This window comes from Xyrauchen texanus, chromosome 14 (genome assembly GCF_025860055.1).
Source record: "Xyrauchen texanus isolate HMW12.3.18 chromosome 14, RBS_HiC_50CHRs, whole genome shotgun sequence".
NCBI lineage: Eukaryota > Metazoa > Chordata > Actinopteri > Cypriniformes > Catostomidae > Xyrauchen > Xyrauchen texanus.
In genome coordinates this window covers 6,115,975-6,137,983 of record NC_068289.1, presented here as the reverse complement: position 1 = coordinate 6,137,983, position 22,009 = coordinate 6,115,975, and the positions used below count along the sequence as shown (strand labels likewise).

At 38.5% G+C, this 22,009-nt stretch overlaps 1 protein-coding gene across 4 annotated transcripts; it reads left to right on the top strand.

Moving 5' to 3' along the window:
- The first annotated feature begins 5,941 nt into the window (after positions 1–5,941).
- Positions 5,942–21,912, top strand: LOC127655306 (2-Hydroxyacid oxidase 2-like). 4 transcript variants are annotated; one of them, XM_052143044.1, is made up of 9 exons: positions 5,942–6,092; positions 6,538–6,600; positions 10,164–10,316; positions 16,045–16,196; positions 18,175–18,458; positions 18,729–18,947; positions 19,036–19,194; positions 19,866–19,935; positions 20,057–21,912. In XM_052143044.1, exons 2-9 carry the CDS (start codon positions 6,578–6,580, stop codon positions 20,110–20,112), a joined length of 1,116 nt encoding a protein of 371 aa, XP_051999004.1. In that variant the 5' UTR covers positions 5,942–6,092; positions 6,538–6,577; the 3' UTR covers positions 20,113–21,912. The 4 variants fall into 4 exon arrangements, with proteins under 4 accessions (XP_051999004.1, XP_051999002.1, XP_051999003.1 ...); XM_052143042.1 differs by having other exon boundaries at positions 5,945–6,092; positions 18,726–18,947; XM_052143043.1 differs by lacking the exon at positions 5,942–6,092 and adding an exon at positions 6,216–6,234 and having other exon boundaries at positions 18,726–18,947.
- Positions 21,913–22,009: the final 97 nt, after the last annotated feature.

Sequence of the window (22,009 nt, the reverse complement as noted above, 5' to 3'; positions counted from 1 at the left end):
GTGTGTGTGTGAGTGAGACTGTGTGTGTGTGTGTGTGTGTGTGTGTGTGTGTGTGTGTGTGTGTGTGTGTGTGTGTGTGTGTGAGAGAGAGCTGTGTGTGTGTGTGAGACTGTGTGTGTGAGACTGTGTGTGTGTGTGAGATTGTGTGAGACTGTGTCTGTGTGTGTGTGTGTGTGTGTGTGTGTGAGACTGTGTGTGTGTGTGTGTGTGTGTGTGTGTGTGTGTGAGAGAGAGAGACTGTGTGTGTGTGTGAGACTGTGTGTGTGAGACTGTGTGTGTGTGTGAGATTGTGTGAGACTGTGTCGTGTGTGTGTGTGTGTGTGTGTGTGTGTGTGTGTGTGTGTGTGTGTGTGTGTGTGTGTGTGTGTGTGTGTGTGTGTGTTTACAATGGCCCCAAAATGTGGACATCCCTAAATATATGAATATGATCTTTGCATTATATAATAAAACATCCAAGTGGCATGTATTTTAAAACAACAGAGCACAAACACTGTTGAACCAAAGTACTTTACTGAAGAAGATTAAGTTGTACATGTTTAAATAATAGATATATTGTTAAAAATTAAGACAAAAAGCATTTGGACACATTCTGTCAAACTTTGTGAAATATGTCCACAGTTAATGTTATAATGTACCTGTGGTTCTCTGCTAGGACTCCTGGGTGAAACTGAGAGGAACTGATTTCATACATCCACGCAAAAATGGCTAAGAAAAGTGAAGTTAGTTCTGAGAAAATGTCTACAATAATTTCTTTGCAGAGAGTTTGATATTATGAATCTAATACAATGAAATTCATACATTTTGAAGTGTGGCGTAGACGTCCTTAAAATACTTTTGTGATCACTGTATGTGTTGTATATTTAAAAGAGAAAGAAATGTAAGGAGAAATACAGAAACTTCAGTAAAGACAAAAGATTGTGACCAAGGTAGGAGAACTCTCTGCTCAATCTAACACATATGTTGTGGACTAACGGTGTTGTAGCTTGAGGGCATAGACAGCAGCAGCAGCATAAGAAAATGGTTTTCCACCCAGACCTAAAAATGGGAGGTTGTGTGTGTTTGGGGAGGGGGAGGTTGAGAAAAAAAGAGAAGAATAAGAGATGTAAAGATATGATCGACATCAGAGCCATCTGTGGATTAACATGATTTACACCTCAGTGAAAGCAGGTCCATCAGCACTTCCCTACTGCTCAAAAGTAGCCTTCAAAGAGTGTGACCTGGCGCTCAACATTCTCACTGCAAACCAAAATAAAAACATACACTCAAGCATTGATACAAAAATACTGTGTCCTGATATTGTAATTAGATTTAAATGAAGTGGAATAAAGATGTAATTAAATAGAAAGAATCGAATTTAGTTTAAACACAGCCCACAGCATGAATAGCGTTAAGTGGAGTTTAGTTTCGTTCACAGCGAGTTCAGATACTGATATTTTTCTCGAACACACTTTCAAGTGAGATCAAAACATAAGTAATGTTTGATCCTTAAAGGAATAGTTCAAACGAATATTCTGTCATCATTTACTCGACCTTCTGACATTCCAAGCCAGTAAGAAATTTGAAGACTGTGCTAATCGCTGTTATCCAAGCAATTACAATGAATGGGGACTAGGGATGCACGATTATGACAAACATCAAATGTGATGACTATTTCCCTTGATATGGTCATTGCGATTATTAAAGGAATATTCTGGGTTCAATGCAAGTTAAGCTCAATCAACAGCTTTTGTGGCATAATATTGATTACCACAAAAATCATTTTTGACTTGACCCTCCTTTTATTTAAAAAAGCAAAAAAACTGGGTTACAGTGAGGCTCATACAATGGAAGTGAATGGGGGGGCAATCTGTAAACGTTTCAAAAGCATAGCCAAAACACCAAAAATATACATCTTAACATGATTTTAGTGTGATAAAATCTCTTACTAACCTTTTCTGTGTAAAGTTATAGCCAATTTTACAACTTTGTTGCCATGATGATGTAATGTCAACAAGCCCTAAAACCCTAAAACAACTAGATTTAAACAACTTTACAGCTCAAATAATACATGATTTTTAACAGAAGAATTAATGTAAGTGCATTTATAAAATATAAGGTTGACATTTCTGCCTTCAAACCCTCCAGAAATTGGTCACATTCACTTCTATTGTAAGTGTCTAAATGTAACCTCGATCCTATGTTTTTATTTAAAGAAAAGGAGGGATGAATCTAATTTTATTTTTGTGGTAATCAACTAAATGTGGTTTTGTGGTATGAGAATATTCCTTTAATTTCAATTAATCAAATTTACAGTAAAAATAAACATATGTTGTTTAGGGCAATTGCTTGCCATATTCTTAATTCAGGCTGTTACATAAAAAACAAGCTGAGAACTGTGTTTATGTGAAACATAAAACAAAAAATAAAATGCATCAGACCGTGTTTAACTCACTCTTTAGATACTGATGGCCACACGGAATCTGTGCACGAAGAATTCAGCAGAAAACTACAGATCCGCAGAATTGGGACATGCATCATCCACAAAGTTGCACACATCTCCTGTCCCTTTTGTGTTTGTTTTTAAAAATATTTTAGCTCTATTAAAAAACCTTAAGGACAATTAAAACGGTAGTACTCCTTCATTCTGTCATCAGCAAAGTCAGAGTGGACATGGAAACAGTTCTGTTAATTGCACCAAAATGGCCCAATCAGTCCAAGTTTAAGGAGATGACAGAAATCCTAGATGGCCCTCCATGGGAAATACAGCTGAGGAGAGACCTTGTCTCTCAAGCATAAGGCACGATTTGGCATCCCCAGCAACAGCTGTGGAACCTACATGTGTGGCCCCTGAACGGAGTACATCGGACGAGCCAAAATTGGCTCAGTCAGTGATGAACACTATATTACAGGCTAGAGCACTGTCCATGAGATGCCTCTATGCACTAAAATGGCACATGTTTGCAAATTGGTGCACTTCATAAGACAAGAGCGACTGGACACTGGTCTTACCCCATCGACACTCAAGGTACATGTATATGTAGCGATATTTTCAGCAAACCACGCCCTGGAGGATGGCTCTTCCATAGGCAAACATAATCTAGTTCCTTAGGGGAGCGAGGTACTTAAACCCCCCTCACTAGGTCTGGACTGGTAATCTGGCATACCGGGCATTTTCATGGAGAGAACCCATCGGGAGAACTGAGTGGGCCGGTGGGACGGCCGCAAAATGTGCTGCATGGGCAGCGATAAGCTCAAATGAGCCGCCGCATTATTCAGAACGGATGACAAAACGGTGCCGAGATATGCAGAAAAGGACAGCCAACACCACCCCCATCCCCACTCAACAACTTTCGGATCACCATCATCCTCCCCACTCTCGACAAGTTTGGGGCCAGTTGCCATGTAATATCCCGGGCCAATTTCTCATCCCAGTCTAGCCCTGCCCCTAGCCTTGCTATGGTGCAGACTTGGGACTTAAATCTGGTGCTGAAAGCACTCACAAACTCACCATTTGAGCCATTGGAATCTATTGAGCTGCAGGGGCTTTCCTTAAAAACCACACTCCTATTAGCTTTGGCCTCATTTAAATGGGTGGGTGGCATGCAGGCTGTGTCGACTGATAGCTCATGGAGTTTGGTCCAGGTCTGTCAAATGCCACCATTAAACCTAAAGTAGGCTGTGTGCCTAAGGTTTTATCAATACCCTTCAGGGCTCAGGCTGTTTGTTTGCAAGCCTTTTTTCTCCCACTATTTAATTCAGATGAAGAGTAATCTATGCATATGTTATGCCTGGAGAGGACATTGCATACATATGTATGTGAATGTCCGTCTCCAAACAAAGGCTCTCTAGCTGGATCGTTGATGCTATTGCCCTCGCTTACGAATCATAGGGCGTGAATTGCCCTATTGGTGTCACAATGCATTTAACCAGATGCGTGACCTCATCATATGCATGGACAAATGATGTGTCCTTACAGGACATATGCTTGGCAGCAGGATGGGCCTCACAAAACACGTTTGCGAGATTTTATAACCTAGACGTAGCGTCCATCTCCTCACCACTCCTCTCTGTATACAGCGCTTCCTACACATATTATGGGTGGGCTACCAACTATAATCAACACAGCCACCCAAATATATGCTGTTGAACTGTCCCTTTAAAAGTCATAAGTTCTCCCATAACAAATAAAACCTATTTTTCCAACCACTATACTGTGTATATCTACAGTATATGGTTCACATACATCTCAGACTACACTCATTTCCAACTGGCATCTGACACATGGGACTATATAGCCGTAATTACCAGTATTGGACCATTAAAATGGCTTAATGCCCAACAAATTCAAACATGGTCAGACAAAATGTCCGGTAAAATATATTAAAATGAAGCCTCAGGCATTTTAGTTGATGCCACAAATGTATAGCGTGACACCATCCCCATGATTACAGCACTTTGCTGCCACGGAGGTTTAAACTTTTCTGAAGCTGAGTCCTAATCTGCGACTATTGGTAAAAGCTGTCTGCGTTATTCCCATCTCACGTCTCACATTAAAACCGCCTTGCGTCTTTTGGAGGAGCTTTTATGCTATGAAAATCTGAAGATAATACTCTTAAAAATAAAGAGTCAAGGAGAGAAATTATATGACATAACTAAGGGTGGGCGATATGATCAAACATTTACATCACAATATGAATAATTTTATATCACGATAACGATATATATCACAGTATAGTATTTATTTTTATCAATTAAAATTGGTTTATATATTAAATAATCATATTGTAAGGCCTATTTTTTGATAATCCATTCAGTGAATTAAATACTTCAACTGAGATGAAGAGAATAAGACATTGAGAAAACTGGCCGCACTACTACTTCAGAGTTTCATAACACGGGTGATTCACTTTTGTCCCTCAGTCAGAAAATTCTGAAGAAATGGTGACTGAGCACCCACTTATAAAGGCCAACTGCATGCCTGAAGGGGCGGGACTCAGACATCATTGCCAATCAGAGGATTGCCGTGATTGTACAAGGGTTTCAGCAAGGTCGTGTAGAAGGACACTCCCCAAAGTGCTTACAGCAATGTCTCGTTCACTTCATCTCAGGGAACCGAAGTTACATGTGTAACCAGAGAGGTTTTTAAGGTTACTCATATGACTGGAGTCTCCATCTCATGTGAGGTCATAATTTTATTCATGTGTGTGGCAGGGAGGAGGGCAGGGCAGGGCCGTGATCCTGCACACCCGGCCCCTAATTAGGCTGATTAAGCCCGAAAGGGATAAAGGCGACCGAAGACGACAGTGCGACAGAGAGAGTGTTACGGGCAGCTTCCCGACAGCTGTGTGTGTTTGTCTTTTTACTAATGTTTATTAGTAAAATATTATTTATATTGTTAAGCCAGTTCTCACGTACTTCCCATTGAACTGTGTTACAATCTGTTTCAAAAATACAATTAATTTCTTAGGAAAATAGGCAACAACTTTTTTAATAATGAAACATTTACAAAGTGAACTTTTACATTTTTGGCCTGTTTCTCACACAAAGCTATCTTATGACTACAGACTTAAACAATATAGTGCAAATACTTTTATGGTGACTTTTCTAAATTATTAAATAATTAAAATTTCAGGGGGAACAAAGCTGGAACTATTCCTTTTACAGTAAACACTTTTTCATAGTGAATCTGAGCTATACAAAAAACAACTGCATTTAATATATCAAAATTGTACCAAAGGTAGGCAGAGCGCACAATAGGCATATGGTCATGGCATTCCGGTAATCCACAGTGTATAAGCATACAACTGAAACAAAACGTTTCTTTTGGCCCCTTGTTTACTCATGTACAATGCGAGGACCAGGCTAGTGCTGACTGTAGGGGTTACTGTGTGTGTGTGTGTGTGTGTGTGTGCGTGTGTGTGTGTGTGTGTGTGTGTGTGTGTGTGTGTGTGTGTGTGTGTGTGTGTGTGTGTGTGTGTGTGTGTGTGTGTGTGTGTGTGTGTGTGTGTGTGTGTGTGCGTGTGTGTCTAGGGAGTAGCCCAGAGGCAGGGGGCTGACTCTACCTGAACACATGTGGCAGGCCTCAGGAGCAAATTTGGAGCTTCAGTAACAAGGTAAGATATAGACAGCTGTGGGTTAAATGTCCACCATGAAACCTATTATTGAGCTGGTCATTCTTATTATGACATGCTAATCACATCTTCTTTGGCTGGAACAGAGACTTTTTATAACTAGGAACGCGTGTGTCAAGATTAGGTATGTGGGCAAAAACTATTTACGCTCAAATTCTCTCAAAATATCTTTATTTGCTTACTCTACTGCCACCTATTGTTCAAATGTGTTCTATTTTCCTGCTGTTGTTAAGGGCTCTGTTGTCTGACATACTCCCATTTTTATTTAAGAAAGAATAACACATTGGTACAAAGCATTATATGTTATGGTACAAGCTTATCCTTGGTGTTTTTTTAAACTGTAACAAAGAAGTGGTGGAACAAAAAGGACAAATAGCTAATAAACAAAAGGGAGAAATTCTGTAATGTTGTTCATGCTTGTTTCTAGACTGAACTTCATACACATGCAGAGCTAGTGTCTGGACAATATGAGCATACTGAGCTGTAATCGGTAGGTGACTACACTGTTTGCTAACAAAACAACATGAGTGATATTATTAAACACACAAAAGACAAATACAGCTGATCAAGATAATGATATTACAACAGAAGACTATATGTGGGACAAAACATTCATACTGCTCATTTAAACAAAAGTGAGTTATAATCTAAATCATGTGTCTTAGACTTTGAACTGTTCTGTGACTGGTTTGGCACACCTACTGTGCTGTGTGCTTAGATTCAGAGAAAACATTGTGAAACAATTTCATAATCCACATTTGGCTGGATTATCAAAAAAATTGGAAGCCATTTTTTCAGTTTCAGCATTTTGGTATTGTATGGAAGTATGTGGAGATTGTAAGATAATAGATAAAAAGTCAAAATAGGGCTCTTATGTACTCTTATGCCCGGGAATATGTTTTACATCGCATGTGACAGCAGTGCAGAAGCACTTACACAGGGTAGTTTCTTGGGTAAGAACCCTGTAAGTATACTGAAAGTACATGTACTATAAAATAAACTGTTAAATTGATATGAAAAAGTAGATATTGCACAGAATAAGCATAGTCTAGTATGTTTTTGTATTAATTACAGCTTGTAGGAAATCTAACACAAAAATATTTTAAATGACAAAAACGAAATTTTATTATTTTAATTATTTAGCATAAGCAGACATACAATTTTAACATAAAAAATGATAGTATAATTCAAATCATAACCTTAAACAAACAAAATAAAACTGCCCTATTATATACAATTAAATAGAGAACTGGATAACATAAACAAATGCTCACTGCAGCCCATGTGATTAGATCCACACGAGACACATGTGACTGTCTTTAGGGGTCTTGTCTAAACCTCTCATCTACTTAGTCTCGCGAGAGCCGCATGCCACCATTGATAATTTAGTTCCAAAGGGATAAACCTTTTAGATGAATTTGTTGTAAGCTGTTGTATAAGAAAAATAGATGGCAGTTGATATATATATATATATATATATATATATATATATATATATATATATATATATATATATATATATATATATATATATATATGATTTATTACATAATTTTTTTTTTATTTTTTTTTTTTTATATATAGTACCTCAGATGCCTTATATATCATAAGGAACCATGTAACAGTATGTGATTACATAATCCCCTTGCATTCCTTCTAAATTAATGTCTGCGAGAAAGAGCGTCAAGTCACCCTGGTCACATAATCGTCTGGGGCATAGGAACCACCATGTCCGCCTCACTTATTTTGCATATTTGTTTTGCGAGGGGGGGGAAGTGCAGCGGTTCGCGTAACGCGAAGCTTTTAGACCCAGCGGAAGCCTCTGCCAGCTGGTTGCTTCAGCAGTGGGCGGGACTAACTCAAAAGCGCTAATCCCATTGGTTATGTCACAGTCCACGTTCTGATTTAGCAAATCCGTTTTGAGTGAAGGCAGAAAACTTAGTTAATATTAATGAGCCCAAAAGCTAGGCAGCCAATCGAGTCAAGAGTCAAGACAGGAGCAAGAGTGAAATATGTTGTTAAAACATTATACATTTTGGTAACTTTTAGCGAGTTTTATATCTCTGCATTATTTATTGTTAGTCTTTTTCACTGAAACACTGAATGACTAATAATGTCTCATGTACAACCCCCAAAACTGAAGGGGACAGACCTTTGGGATTTCTTTCATAGAGTCATGTGTGACAATAATATTCTAATGCCATACAGTCGTGGCCAAAAGTGTTGGCAGTGACATACGTTTTGTGTTTTGCAAAGTTTTCTGCTTCAGTATTTGTAGATCATTTTTTCACATGTTTCTATGGTATACTGGAAAACAATGATAAGCATTTCATAAGTTTTAATGGCTTTTATTGGCAAAAATATTCAATATATTTACAGTATTGACCCTTGTTCTTCATAATTCGCTCTGGCATGCTGGATATCAGCTTCTGGGCCAAATCCTGACTGACGGAGATCCATTCTTGCCTTATTAGTGCTCAGAGTGGATCACAATTTGTGGGCTTCTGCTTGTCCACTCGCCTTTTGAGGATTGACCACAAATTCTCTATGGGATTAAGATCTGGGCAGCTGCCTGGCCACGGATCCAAAATTTCAATGTAATGATCACCAAGCCACTTCGTTATCACTCTTGCCTTGTGACATGGTGCTCCATCATGCTGGAAAATGCACGGATCACCAAATTGCTCCTGGATCTTTAGAAGTTGCTCTTTCAGGATGTTTTGATACCATTCTTTATTCATGGCAGTGTTTTGGGCAGAATTGTGAGAGAGCCCACTCAGGATGCTTCATTGTTGGCACGACACAGGACCCATGGTAGCGTTCACCTTTTCTTCTCCGCACTATCAATTTTCCAGATGTCCCAAACAGTTGGAAGGGGGCTTCGGAGAAAATAACTTTGCACCAGTCTTCTGCTGTCCAATCCTTGTACTTCCTGAAGAATTTCAGTCTGTCCTTGATGTTTTTCTTGTCACAGTTTGTGCAGGGATGAAGTGAGAGAATGAGGATATAAAATGCAGAACTTAAAAATAAGAGAATACAACTGCGAAGAACTGCAGCAGCAAGCTATGCTGGCTTACTGCTGTTCAGTTCTACGCTCTACATACAAACAAGAACCAACAAGGAACAAGAGAAACATGAGGGTATAAATACACATGGACTAATGGGCTAAACTAGATATAGCTGAAAACAATGAGGAAGGCAAAAACACATTTCAAATTAAGAGTTCACCGAGAAGGTCAACAGAAGTCTTTGCAAATAATAACGATGATGACGATGAAGGATGATGTGACCACTGAAGTTAAATTAATTGTATTTGTGCTGCCTTTGTGTGCTTTTTGGACCTTCAAATTTATGTCCACAATTCACTTGCATAATATTGACCTACAGAGCTGAGATATTCATCTAAAAAAATCTTTGTTTGTGTTTTGCAGAAGAAAGAATGTCTTATGAGTAATTGATGAGAGAATTTTAATTTTTGGTTTGAGTCCATAGGCCAGGAGTTTGTAATGACTAGAGCAACACATTTTTAGTCTTTAATTATTAACTGAAACTAGAAGTGCATGAAAAGTAAATTCATTGAGACGCATTGAAAATTATGATTTTCTAAACATTAGTATAAAAATACATTCAAATTTAGTACATTGCACTGTGTAAAGATATTATCTCAGTATTTAAATGCAATGACTTCTAAGAGCTAAATACTCACTCTTAATTATAGTTCAAAAGTTAATCCCATCCCACTTTTGTGCTTCCATCCTTTCCATCCAGACTTTTATGATAATCAGTGTTTGCTCAAAATGTTTAGCATACCAAAGGTAGTTTGGCTGAAAGCACGGGAGCAGTCAGGGTTCTGACCAAAATTTGTCTATGCCATTAAAACAATGTAAAAGAGGCCTCCGTTTCTGTTTTCAGAGTAGATTTTTTATGATACTTTTTAACTGCAACATTAAGATGCAACAATGCAACAAGGACAATTTATCATGTGATAATGCTGATATTATATCAATTGTGAACTTACTGATGATGTTATGATGATCTGGGGTTTGTTTTCAGGGATGAAGGCCATTGTGCAGAAATGAGTATGGTCTGTCTGACTGATTTTGAAGAGTATGCTAAGCTGCATCTCTCAAAGACTACATGGGACTATTATGCAGCTGGAGCTGATGAATGTTGTACCAGAGATGACAACTTGCAAGCCTATAAACGGTACTGATGTGCACAAATTTTTACAATACTCCATTTTGCAACTATATGGTCCACCATTAGGCCGAACAGTTTGTTACCATTGCTAAAACGTGCTTGTTGTGGTGCTGCGAAATCAGGATCAGAATGGACTGAATGGGTAAATTACCAATAGTAAGTCGCCATGTCAGTAAAGCCATTCAACCAGCATGGTTCTCTCTGTCCTGAGTACAGTTAGCTAACCATGCTGAAATATTTGGGCAGGGAACGGTTTGTAATTGTACCGTACTAATCCTTGCTCCGTGCTGGGTGGATTACTGAATTGTAATCAGTTTAGGGTTAGGGGTTTATTTAGCTAATTAATCACAATAAAATCAACAGCAACAACATATCCTAGCTCAAAGCTTTCATCTAAAAACACTGAAACACTTTTAACCCTTGCTGCTTACTGATAGGCCATACCCTATTCTAAAGCTGAGGTGTATTTCTACTGCACTTTGGGGTAAGAATATGATGATATTGATACGAAAATGATCAATAAATTATTAACAATTTACTGCCGTTGCCTTGTTAATATGTTAACATTTAATCTATAAAAAAGTAACTGTACTCCGATTACAAGTATTTTAAAATGTAATTTAATCCATTTACAAGTAATTGAATTTTGTAATCTGATTATGTAATCCAGATTGCATGTAATCTGTTACTACCCAGCACTGTCTATGCTCAAGTGGAAATGCTACTGTCGGCCTGATGGCGGAAAAGAGGCTATTGTTTATTCACCCTCATGTCTTTCCAAGCCCGTATGAGTGTCTTTCTTTCATGAAACAAAAAAGATGATTTTTTTTTAAGAATATCCTCACTGGGTAGATCAGGGAGTATTGATGCTAACCACCCCTGGAGTCACGAGTTCGAATCCAGGGCGTGCTGAGTGACTCCAGTCAGGCTTCCTAAGTAACCAATTGGCCTGGCTGCTAGGTTGGGTAGAGTCACGTTGGGTTAACCTCCTCATGGTCGCTATAACGTGTTTCTCGCTCTCGGTGGGGCATGTGGTGAGTTGTGCATGGATGCCGCTGATAACAGCGTGAAGCCTCCACATGCGCTAGGTCTCTGTGGTAACGCGCTCAGCAAGCCACGTGAAAAGATGTGCGTGGAGATTCGTCCTCCACCACCTGGATTGAAGTGAGTCATTATGTCAAAATGAGGATTTCCAGCATATTGGGAATTGGGCATTCCAAATTGGGGAGAAAAGGGAAGAAAATCCCCCCAAAAAAGTATGTGAGTGTTTATATAATGTGAGTGAATGAAGAGTGGACTGTCAAGCTCCAAAATGATAAAAAGCACCATAAATGTATTATACAAGTGGCCCAAATTATGTGAAATTCTGAATCTTAAGAAGCCAAATGATATCTTTGTGTGAGGAAAAGACAAAAATGTAAGACATGAGAATCTTGACATCTGCAATAGCTCTAACTGGCGTCAATATATTAAAATTAGCCAATTTAAAAAAAAGTCAAATTTGCGTGCTTTCCAATTCACTCAGTTTGCCTCAGTTGAACAGTCTGGCATAATAGCACTGGGAGACCACAAGTGGTCAATATACCATTTACTGAAGCACATACACACATAGGACAGGAGATTGTAGTTCAAAGTTATGAAAGTTTTGGTACTTCTTCATGAATGAACAAAGTGATGTTGATGAGTTTGCAGTAACCACGCAAACTGATTTATTAGAAATGGCGATGTTTATTATGCAATTTTTCTGTATGTAGCCTTGAACAGGCCTTTCATTCAAGCTGTCCAACCACAAAACGACATACTTGTAACTGAATATACATTGTGTAGGCTATATGAAAGATACATGTTCACAATAGATCATCCAGTGATGGCTAGAGTAAATAATATTTGTCCTTTGATAATGATTTGGGTCAAATTTTATACAAAACTATTTGAATTGCGCTCCCTGGCATTTCAGAAGTTTGTCGCTGAGCATTGCTAGATTGTGCAAACCATTGTAGAACATAAATTCTAATTTTAGAATGCACCATGTCATCCAGCAGATGCATCCGGTGTGCAACCTCCTTTAATTTACCCTGCCATTCACACTTTACCAAAGTTGTGTTGAAAAATATGTTTGAACAGAAAAAGACTATTGTGCATCGAGCAGCCCAATTTATATCTGAAAAAAAAATCCCAATATATATTGATATACCACAGTTAGTTCCAGTCCTCGAATCTGATTGGACGAGAGACGTTCCATGAGCACTGATGGTGTGACAGCATCAGCACTCAGATGCTTCACTGGGTGTGTATTGCTCCACGTTCATGCTGTTCTAAACTAAAGTGTATCTGTTAGGAGTTACTGACTTTATTTTTGAAATTACATATGTTAGCCAGCAGGAGGTGACAAAAGATATATTTTGTGTGTAATATGAGCCAGTTGGTGCCGTAAAGTTAATCCATTAGTCATTGTTTACATAGAACTGCATCGCTGGTATTACTAATACATTACCAAAGCTAGGAAATAGCTTTAAACGGCTTTAAACAGTATTAAGGCTCATGCTGAGAGACACAACAGACTGATTTATTACAGAACTCACAGTGCTTACCTTTTGTTGGAGTTTCCACATTGGATACACACTGTTTAAATGGCGGAAGACATCGCTGTTTCTATAGCAGAGGGGTTACCAGGATATCATGTTTGTGGGGGCATTTGGCTTGTTTGGGGGGGCAACATAAACAATTGAAAAAATCGGCGCAAAATTAAGCTATACTACACACAATCTGTTTTAGTGCATATCTTTTTCTAAGCCAGGAACCCAGAGATAGGCACAGTGACAGTCTGACTGTGACTACTGCGCACTCTGGTTGTTAATGTGATCCGGCAGCAGACTGACACACACCCAATAACGGCCAATAGAAAAGCAATAGGCTACATTTTTTTAATGAACGTTCTAGTTAGGACTGTTCATTTTTTATTTAAGGGGCTACTGGAGGAGTTTTGAGATCTATAGTCAAAATAGACTTAGATAAATGTATTTAATTAAATACTACTATTTTTCACAGTCTCATTTTAACAAAAATTTACCCCAACAAGGCGGGATAATGAACGACTCTAGTCTCATTCGTGGAGGTGGAAAAACAAGTTCTTTGTGAAATGCAAGATTTATTGTATTAAATTTAAATGCAAAAGAAAAGGTATGAGTCTGCTGTTTTTGTCAATTTTAAGTTTTAATTTAAAATGTTTGCGATTTTAATATAAATACATGGTTAAATATTTTTCCACTTAATTGCTCGAGAAAATTAATATATACATAATGCATTGAATACGTTGATTAAATTGGGTTTTAACGTGAATACGTCTATTAAAGAGTGTATATGTGTACAAAGAGAATCGCAATGCTGACAAAACTTTTTTTTAAATAAAAGTTGCTGATAACTTCTGGATTTGAAATAAAAAAAATAGTGAGTATGCCTATGTGTTTCTGGTACAGTACAGCCGCGGATCAGTTAGCCTACAAAGTAACGCAGCATATGTGAAAGCATCTCGTGCTGCTCGTGCGCCGCATACAGTGCACTGCACACTGCTTTCTCATCGCCGCACATTCTGTCAGCTGCAGTTCTGGCGCCTCGATCAGTCCCCGAAAACTCGACGTAGATTCACATCATATGTTAATGCAGCGGTAGAGTTACACTCACAGGACACTGCACTTATTCGCAATCACAAAAGTTCATTGTTTGCTCGTGCTTTAAAGCTCTGCCAGGTAAACATTTCATTGGCGTTCTGTTCTGACATAATGCACTTTTTCTGAGCGCGTACGCCGAGCTCGCGCGCACTGTGAAACAGCGCCAAAACTGGATTTTTGTTGTGTCAGACCTCACTCATCTGCTAGCGATGGAAAAATATGCACAAAACAATCCACTTTTAAATTGTAATTTATCATCAGATGGACAGATTATTTCTCAAATTCTCAGGGGAGGCAGAGCTTATCCTAGGGGAGGCACTGCCTCCCCCTAGACACGCCCCTGTTCTATAGTGAATGACTCTTGTGCAACAGCTATCGCGAAATAGAGAGGAATACCCCGCTTGGGCGTCTATTTTCCTCTGAAAAAGCTGACAGCATCTCTGATTGGGTGTGGCAACTGGTGATTGCACACGCTCCATCTCTCTCTCTCATACACATACTCTATTTCACAGACAAACACACACATCCACCAGTCTATCCTTGTTTATCCAATAACTTGTTAGAATCAGGACAAGCCGTGATACTATTTCTCAAGTGAACGTTTTGAAATTACTAATGGAGGCTTGGACGCATCATTTACCAGCAACGGCAGATTCTGATCGGTCGCGTAAGAAAGTAGTTCCATGCACAAATGCGTTTTTATGACCGTACTCGGTTTTTCCTAATTTTTTTAAGTGTACTTGTTCATTGAACTGTTGTATATAAGCAATATCACACTCGCAATCATGATATATAGCCCTACATCAGCACTGCTGTAATTACCTACGGCACAAGGCCTGTGGCTGAATCACAGAGGTGCTGATATAGGGCCATATCGCACTCTTGCTCGTATGATATTGCTTAAATAATCATTGTGAAAATCTGACGATTATTGATTCTTGAAAAAGGCCTCGATCCCAAGCGTACCAAATATATGATGCAGTAAAAACAAATGCTGAAAATATTCTAAAAACAACTTTCTTGGTATATATAGCACTGTGCCTTTTTAAATTCAGCAATTTGAATATGATGTCTCCTCTGCTCCTTTGCTATTATGGGACAGTAACATTTCTAGTGATGAGCTCTTCGAAATCTACATCACTGTAAGGATGTATTAGGTCATCCGGGCATTTCTCGCTTATGGTTTTATGAATAGGAAGGATTTGGACAACCCTGCTCTACTGACATACTGCTTTTGGCATACAATTAGTAGAGAGTCTAAATGCTTCATTTACAAATCTGACTGATACAATTTTTTAGTTCAATTCACTGATTAATTTATCCAGTTGCAGCGGTTAACAGTCGACAAGAGGGGAATATTATCAGTGGATAATGCGGATGGAGATCATATGGAATTTAACGAAGATTCTGATATGTTTTGCGCTGTAGATTAAGATGAACCGGCTCATAACAGTCATTTGGTCCTGAATCAGACTACAATGCTTGCATTGTGTGTTTCGCACGGCTGATTAGAAGTGGTGTTGGAACACTACTGAGTGGTAGCGCAGAAAACACTGTCAGAGTATTTTATCACAGTGTCCTGTATGCATCGGCGGAATGCACATTCAGAACTGTTAACAGAACCAAAAGTTATGAAAATCGTTCCGGTATTTAAAAATCAGAAGCAGTTCCCTGTTCCCAACACTAATGGATAACGCCCACTGATCAATAATATTGTTATCACAGATTTCTACTTACATTTTGGTCTTTTACTCACACAAAGCTGTCAGAAAACATGAGTCATTTGGGGCACTTTTATAATACTTATATTTTGCTTATTAGTAATTCTGGAGATTGACAGCCCCAATCCACATCCACTATCATAATATGAAAAAAGTGTCCTAGGATATTTATCCAAAATCAACCTTTTGCCTTCTACAGAAGTAAGAGAGTCATTCAGGTTCGTAACAAAATGAGGGTGAGGAAATTATGACAGAATCTTCCTTTTAGAATGAACTATTCCTTGAACTAGAGTAATAATGTAATAAAATATGAACATTTAAAAGAGGTGTTGTCCTCTCTTTCAGGATCCGCTTAAGGCCACGGATCTTACGGGATGTGTCGGTCAGTGACACTCGAACCACGGTGCTGGGTATGGAGATAAGCTTCCCCGTGGGAATTGCACCCACAGCCTTTCACTGTATGGCATGGCATGAGGGAGAATTGGCTACTGCCAGAGGTGAGAGTAGGACTTTGGATACAGACACATGTTTCTAAAAAGTGGCTTTTTAGAAACATGTTAGTTAGAGCAGAAATCATCTCTAATTAAGTGATTTAAGTTGCATTATTTCTAGGGCTGTCAGAATTAACGCATGCAATTAATTAAAAAAGTTTAACTCGTTCATTTTACTTAATCAGGATTAACATATTTACCTTTCATACAGCATAAACACTTGTGTGAATGGAGGAACCTTTGCACTGATGCACACACCACGAACACACACAGGCTGTATCTCATTCCGAAGGCTGGTGCTAGGTAGGACGCGTCCTTTGTAGGCAGCGGTATACAGAGTGTCCTCAACTTCAAATGAAATTAGTATAAACTATACGGCATTCTTAGGACAACAAACGGAACCAGAACGTATAATGGTTGCTATGACAGCACGCTTCGCTCTCAACCTGCACGAGTGCTCTAAGTGAGAAAGGAATCTCTGGGGGAAACTTTTGGAGAGTTATAATGATAATGAAAATGGATTTTGTGGTAATATTATCTAATATTATAATTTTTTAGAAGAAGAAGAAGAATCCTTTATTGTGGTCACACATTATACACACAGTTTTTTGCATACATACAGTGAAATTTATTAGTTTTTCACATATCCCAGCTAAGCTGGGGTCAGAGTGCAGGGTCAGCCATGATACAGCGCCCCTGGAGCAGATAGGGTTAAGGGCCTTGCTCAAGGGCCCAACAGTGGCATCTTGGTGGTGCTGGGGCTTGAACCCCCATCCTTCTGGTCAGTAACCCAGAGCCTCAACCACTGAGCCACCACTGCCCCTATTTTTGCATATTATTTATTTGACTCTCATCTACTGATGTAATTCAGCTTGGGAATTAACATTAATTGCATTTGAACATAATTTTTTGGGGTAAATCTCCGTAATTTTATCAAATAAACTATGTAAGTTTCCGTTGAAGCAAAGAATTGTGGGTTGTGAGGGCCAACTAAGGATACCCCTCTTGCATCCTCTGAATTCCTGTGAAAGAAGGTCGCATGCGAAATGAGACACAGCCACACACAACAGTGCCAGAGCCAAAGCTTAGCATAAAACAGCATAAGTGGCTGCATAAACATTCTATGGGGGTACTGTCATAATACACTAGTTGACTGTTACACTCTCTCCTATGAAAGTGCCGCGGAGATTGTTATTTAAGTAAATAACAGAATCTCTGACAGCGCTTCCCTGTCAGTAATAAAATAATGGAGAAAGGATCTCTTAGCGCTATTTGATGTACAAAACAAGCCCAGATGGGACTTGTGATAGATATCAAGTATTTTTCTGCCTACGTAAGGCGCATTTTAATTACCACAGAAGCACACCAAATCTTAACAAGCGCCAAAACACAGAATGAGACGTGTTTGTTTGCAAGCGCTTTTCATGGTGAGTTCAAAGCGACACTCGATGCTGGCATTAACGTTAATTATGAATGCAGCTTCCCAATTGCTGTATCAAAGCGGATAGCCACAGTCTACCTGTAGATTCATATTGTGGAGAGTTTAAGGAATTTAATGCTTATTGCAATAAATATGCAACCTATGTGGGGACATTTTCTTTCAATTACTCAAACTCCCACTGAGTCTTTGGGAAACATTTAATGTTACTTGAATTGGTGATATTTTAGTGCATTTCTGTCTTTATTTTGTGGAAGGCTTTGTTTGGAAAATGTAAGTATATATAGTGTCAAATTTCAGAACTTTTAAAATCTGTAATTAATTGCGCTTAACTACAAAAATAATTATGGGATTAGTCATAATTAAACATTTTAATCAACTGACAGCACTAATTATTTCATGTGTTATGTAAGTACAACTGTAGGACATTTTCTACATTAGCCACTAGACGGAGCTGGTGAAAAGAAGAAACCTTTTTTGAAGCTACTAGTATTACTTGTGTCTTACAATCTTATCTCTGCTTTCTGCACTTATTTAATTTTCCAGCCACTGAGGCAGTGAACACCTGCTACATAACAAGCACATACTCCACATGCTCAGTGGAGGAGATCTGTGCAGCAGCCCCCAACGGTTATCGTTGGTTCCAGCTGTACTTGTACCGTGATCGTAAGGTGTCAGAGCAGATTGTACACAGAGTGGAAGCGCTTGGCTACAAGGCTGTGGTGCTTACAGTGGACGTGCCCTACACTGGCAAACGGCGTGATGATATACGCAACAAGTTTAAGCTCCCACCACACCTGAAGCTTAAGAACTTTGATGAGATGTTCCAGGTAAGACAGTTTTCTATCTCTTTTATTTTTTTATTTTTTTTGGCCTTTTTTCATTTATAGTACAATAGAAAAACAACAGGAGAGGATGGGGAGACAGAAAACAGGGGAGTGTGATCGGCAAATGTTGTAAGCTGGATTCAAACCCATGTTGTTTGTAAAGCACTTCAGCTCAATGTGTCTGTGCATCTCATGTAAAGTGCTGAAATGTTGCATTTGTGAGAACCCTCCTCTACATGTTTGTATGAATCCCTCTGGCTTTCTCAACAGCAGCAAGCAGGCTCCCATGAGGAATACGGCACCCCAGCCAACAACTTGGATCCATCAATCAGCTGGAAGGATGTGCGCTGGCTCCAGTCTCTAACAAGCCTTCCTATAATCATCAAGGGTATTCTCACTAAAGAGGATGCAGAGCTGGCTGTAGAGCATGGGGTACAGGGTATTATTGTGTCCAATCATGGGGGCCGACAACTGGATGGAGGGCCTGCAACAGTAAGAGACTTTATCCATGTCTGTTTAAAAGTCTAAAAGTAGTTCAAAGCATCTATATAGTTACATCATGCCCTTGTGTGTCACACAGATAGATTGTCTGCCTGAGATAGTGGATACAGTGCAGGGACGTGTCGAGGTCTACATGGATGGGGGGATCCGTTTGGGCAGTGATGTGCTGAAGGCCATAGCCTTGGGAGCCAGATGTGTGTTTGTTGGCAGACCGGCAATCTGGGGACTTGCTTACAAGGTAACTGTGTGTGAATCTGTGTTTTTGTGTGTATTTTCACCAGTGGTCAAACGATATGGCCATTGCCTATTCAAAAACTAGAGAGCAGGGTAGCCAATGACTGATTCAATGCCAATTTGTATTATAATATAAAAGTGAGATTTACACATATATGCTGAAATTAAATATTTTCTATACACAATATTGAAAATAGAAATTGGACACTATCCTTTGACTAGGCTCTTGGTAAATTATGGAACTGACACAAGGGAGATTTAAAGGGACTTTAAAAAAGAAAATTCTGTCAACACATATTACTTTCTTTCCTCCTTGGAACATTAAAGGGTATGTTATTTGTCTGTCAGACTCAGTCACCATTCACTTTCATTGCTTCCTTATTCCAAACAATGAAAGTGAATGGTTTTGAAGGCTGTCATTCTACCTAACATTTTTGGGCGAACTATCCCTTTAACACTTCTGTCAATCGACCAAGCTGGCATAGTTACCTACTAATGCCAATAATCTTAAAATGGCCAAATATTGGACAATTTATCACAGATTTTTACTAAAACTAAAAAATGATCATCAGCTACCTGGCTATTTGAGTAAAGTCAAAAATTGTCACCAACCATTTGTTGGATACCATGCATGATATTTGGTGCAGATGAGATATTTAAAAGTGTTTTTGCCAGGGGGAGGAAGGAGTGAGAGAAGTCTTGCAGATTCTGCATGATGAGTTCCGTTTATCAATGGCATTATCAGGTTAGTCTGCAGTATGATGCACTGTGTAACAGTGGCATGTCATATCTCATACATCAAAAAGAGAAAGTTTTTGTGTTAAACCGTTCTCTTCTTGACCTCAAAATTCATCTTATTATTCTAGGTTGCAGAAATGTTGCTGAGATCAACAGGAACCTCATTCATTACTCTAAACTTTGACCAGCGAAGAAACCTATAGTTATATCAACTTTACCACTGACAACAGAACAATACAAAGATCCACTAAGTCAAAACGTATTACCAAAGAGGTATATGTAAGCATTGTTGGTGGTGAAAGTGCTTTGCAAATTAATTTTGATTACTACATCTGATTAGGAGTGCAATAATGATGGCATTTTGTTTTGTGAATGCTGTTTTAAGAATACCTGACAAACAAACTTGCTAATATCCACAAATGACTAGTCTGGTAAATGATCTTTTTTGCACTCCATATGCTGTATGGGAGAGATTGATTCACTGGACTTACTATGCCTGTCTGTAATGCAAATAGATATCAAAGAATGTAAAGGAATTAAAACATTTCATGTTTTGAAGCAGAGAAACCTTTTAATTGATGGTGAATTAATATTGAACATTTAAAGGGATTATTCACCCAACTGAGTAAACTAATCCTTTAACTTTGTTTTTATTGGGTTAAAGGTCAGTGAAATATCTAACATGGCATAACAAGTCATTGTGAGACTATAGGTGCCAGCTGATGTTATTTCAGTATCTTAAGTTATAATATTTATCTAAACAATAAACACTTTGCTCTTGGGCTTTCTGCTGTCGTCAATGGGTCTGGATGGCTGTTAAAGGAAGGACCACAGATCATTATGCCTTTGTACACTATTTTACATGATTGCACAAAGCATAGCACTACATCTTGTAACATTTACGTGAGAGTGCTAATTCTAAGTGCAATTTTCATGCCAGCACAAAGCCCAAGTGGCTGTGTTGGGAGTGTTTGCGCTATCTGTTGGTGTGTGTGCACAAACTGTGGATGTATTGTATGGTAATGAAGTGGTGCAAAGTCTAAATACACTTCCTGCATTTGCAGTTTGGATATTCCACCAGCATGTCCAAACTCTGAAAATATAGTGGAACATCAAATTATGTCCCTGACAATCCATTTAATGAAACAAAAAAATATGAGATTTGTGTTAAACTATAATGGTTTATTTTTCCATTTTTAATATTATTACCGTATGTTCATATTTACAATTGTATTTATGGTCTAATTTGTATTGGTATTTTTCCACCTGTTGTTGTAGAGTGATTTTTAATCACTGCAAAATTTATGGTTGGATTTGGCGTATATCCAAATTCTGAAGAGAAACACATTTTCCATGCGTATAAAAGCAGCATGTCACAGTAATAGAAAATAATGTAATTTTAAATTCTTCTAATTCATTGCTTAACATCCATTTACAGTAGTAACTCTTATAAATGTGCTGTCTTTGTTTATATAGCTGGTGCTTGACAGGAAATATAATTTTTTTAATAGGACGCAGATGGTTTAATAACCGGAGAAAATCTCAGAATTAAATTGCACTTGACCTAGCCCATTAGCGCATTGCTCGCGCTATTTCTCCAAACCCACTTGCGCCTAAACTTAGCGCATGCTTGCATGAAAATACCAAAACTTCATTGCCATGCCCACTGACGTTGACTTATGGCATAGCGCTGCGCTTAGCGCCAGCACTCTTAAAATAGGGCCCTTTATCTCTAATTTAAGTGTCTGTTGGTTCTTGTTTTAGTGGGCCCTTAACATGCTTTGCATATTTTTACATGCATGGATTAAAACAAGACCACATGGGAGATTCAAATGTTAAATCCTTTTTTTTTCACTTGTAAAGATGTTCATTGATGTATCAAAACTTTACATTTTTAAAAAACGAAAGCACACTTAATGCAGTGCTCAAAGTAATAGAATAATCGAACAAGAGTCACTTCTATTGTAAACAAAAATGAAAATACTAAGCAGTACATAAAAGAAATGCAAATCTGACATCAAGCTTCCTTTTTTTCACACCGGTTATGGGTTCACCTTTAAGAGCATCAAACACAACATCAG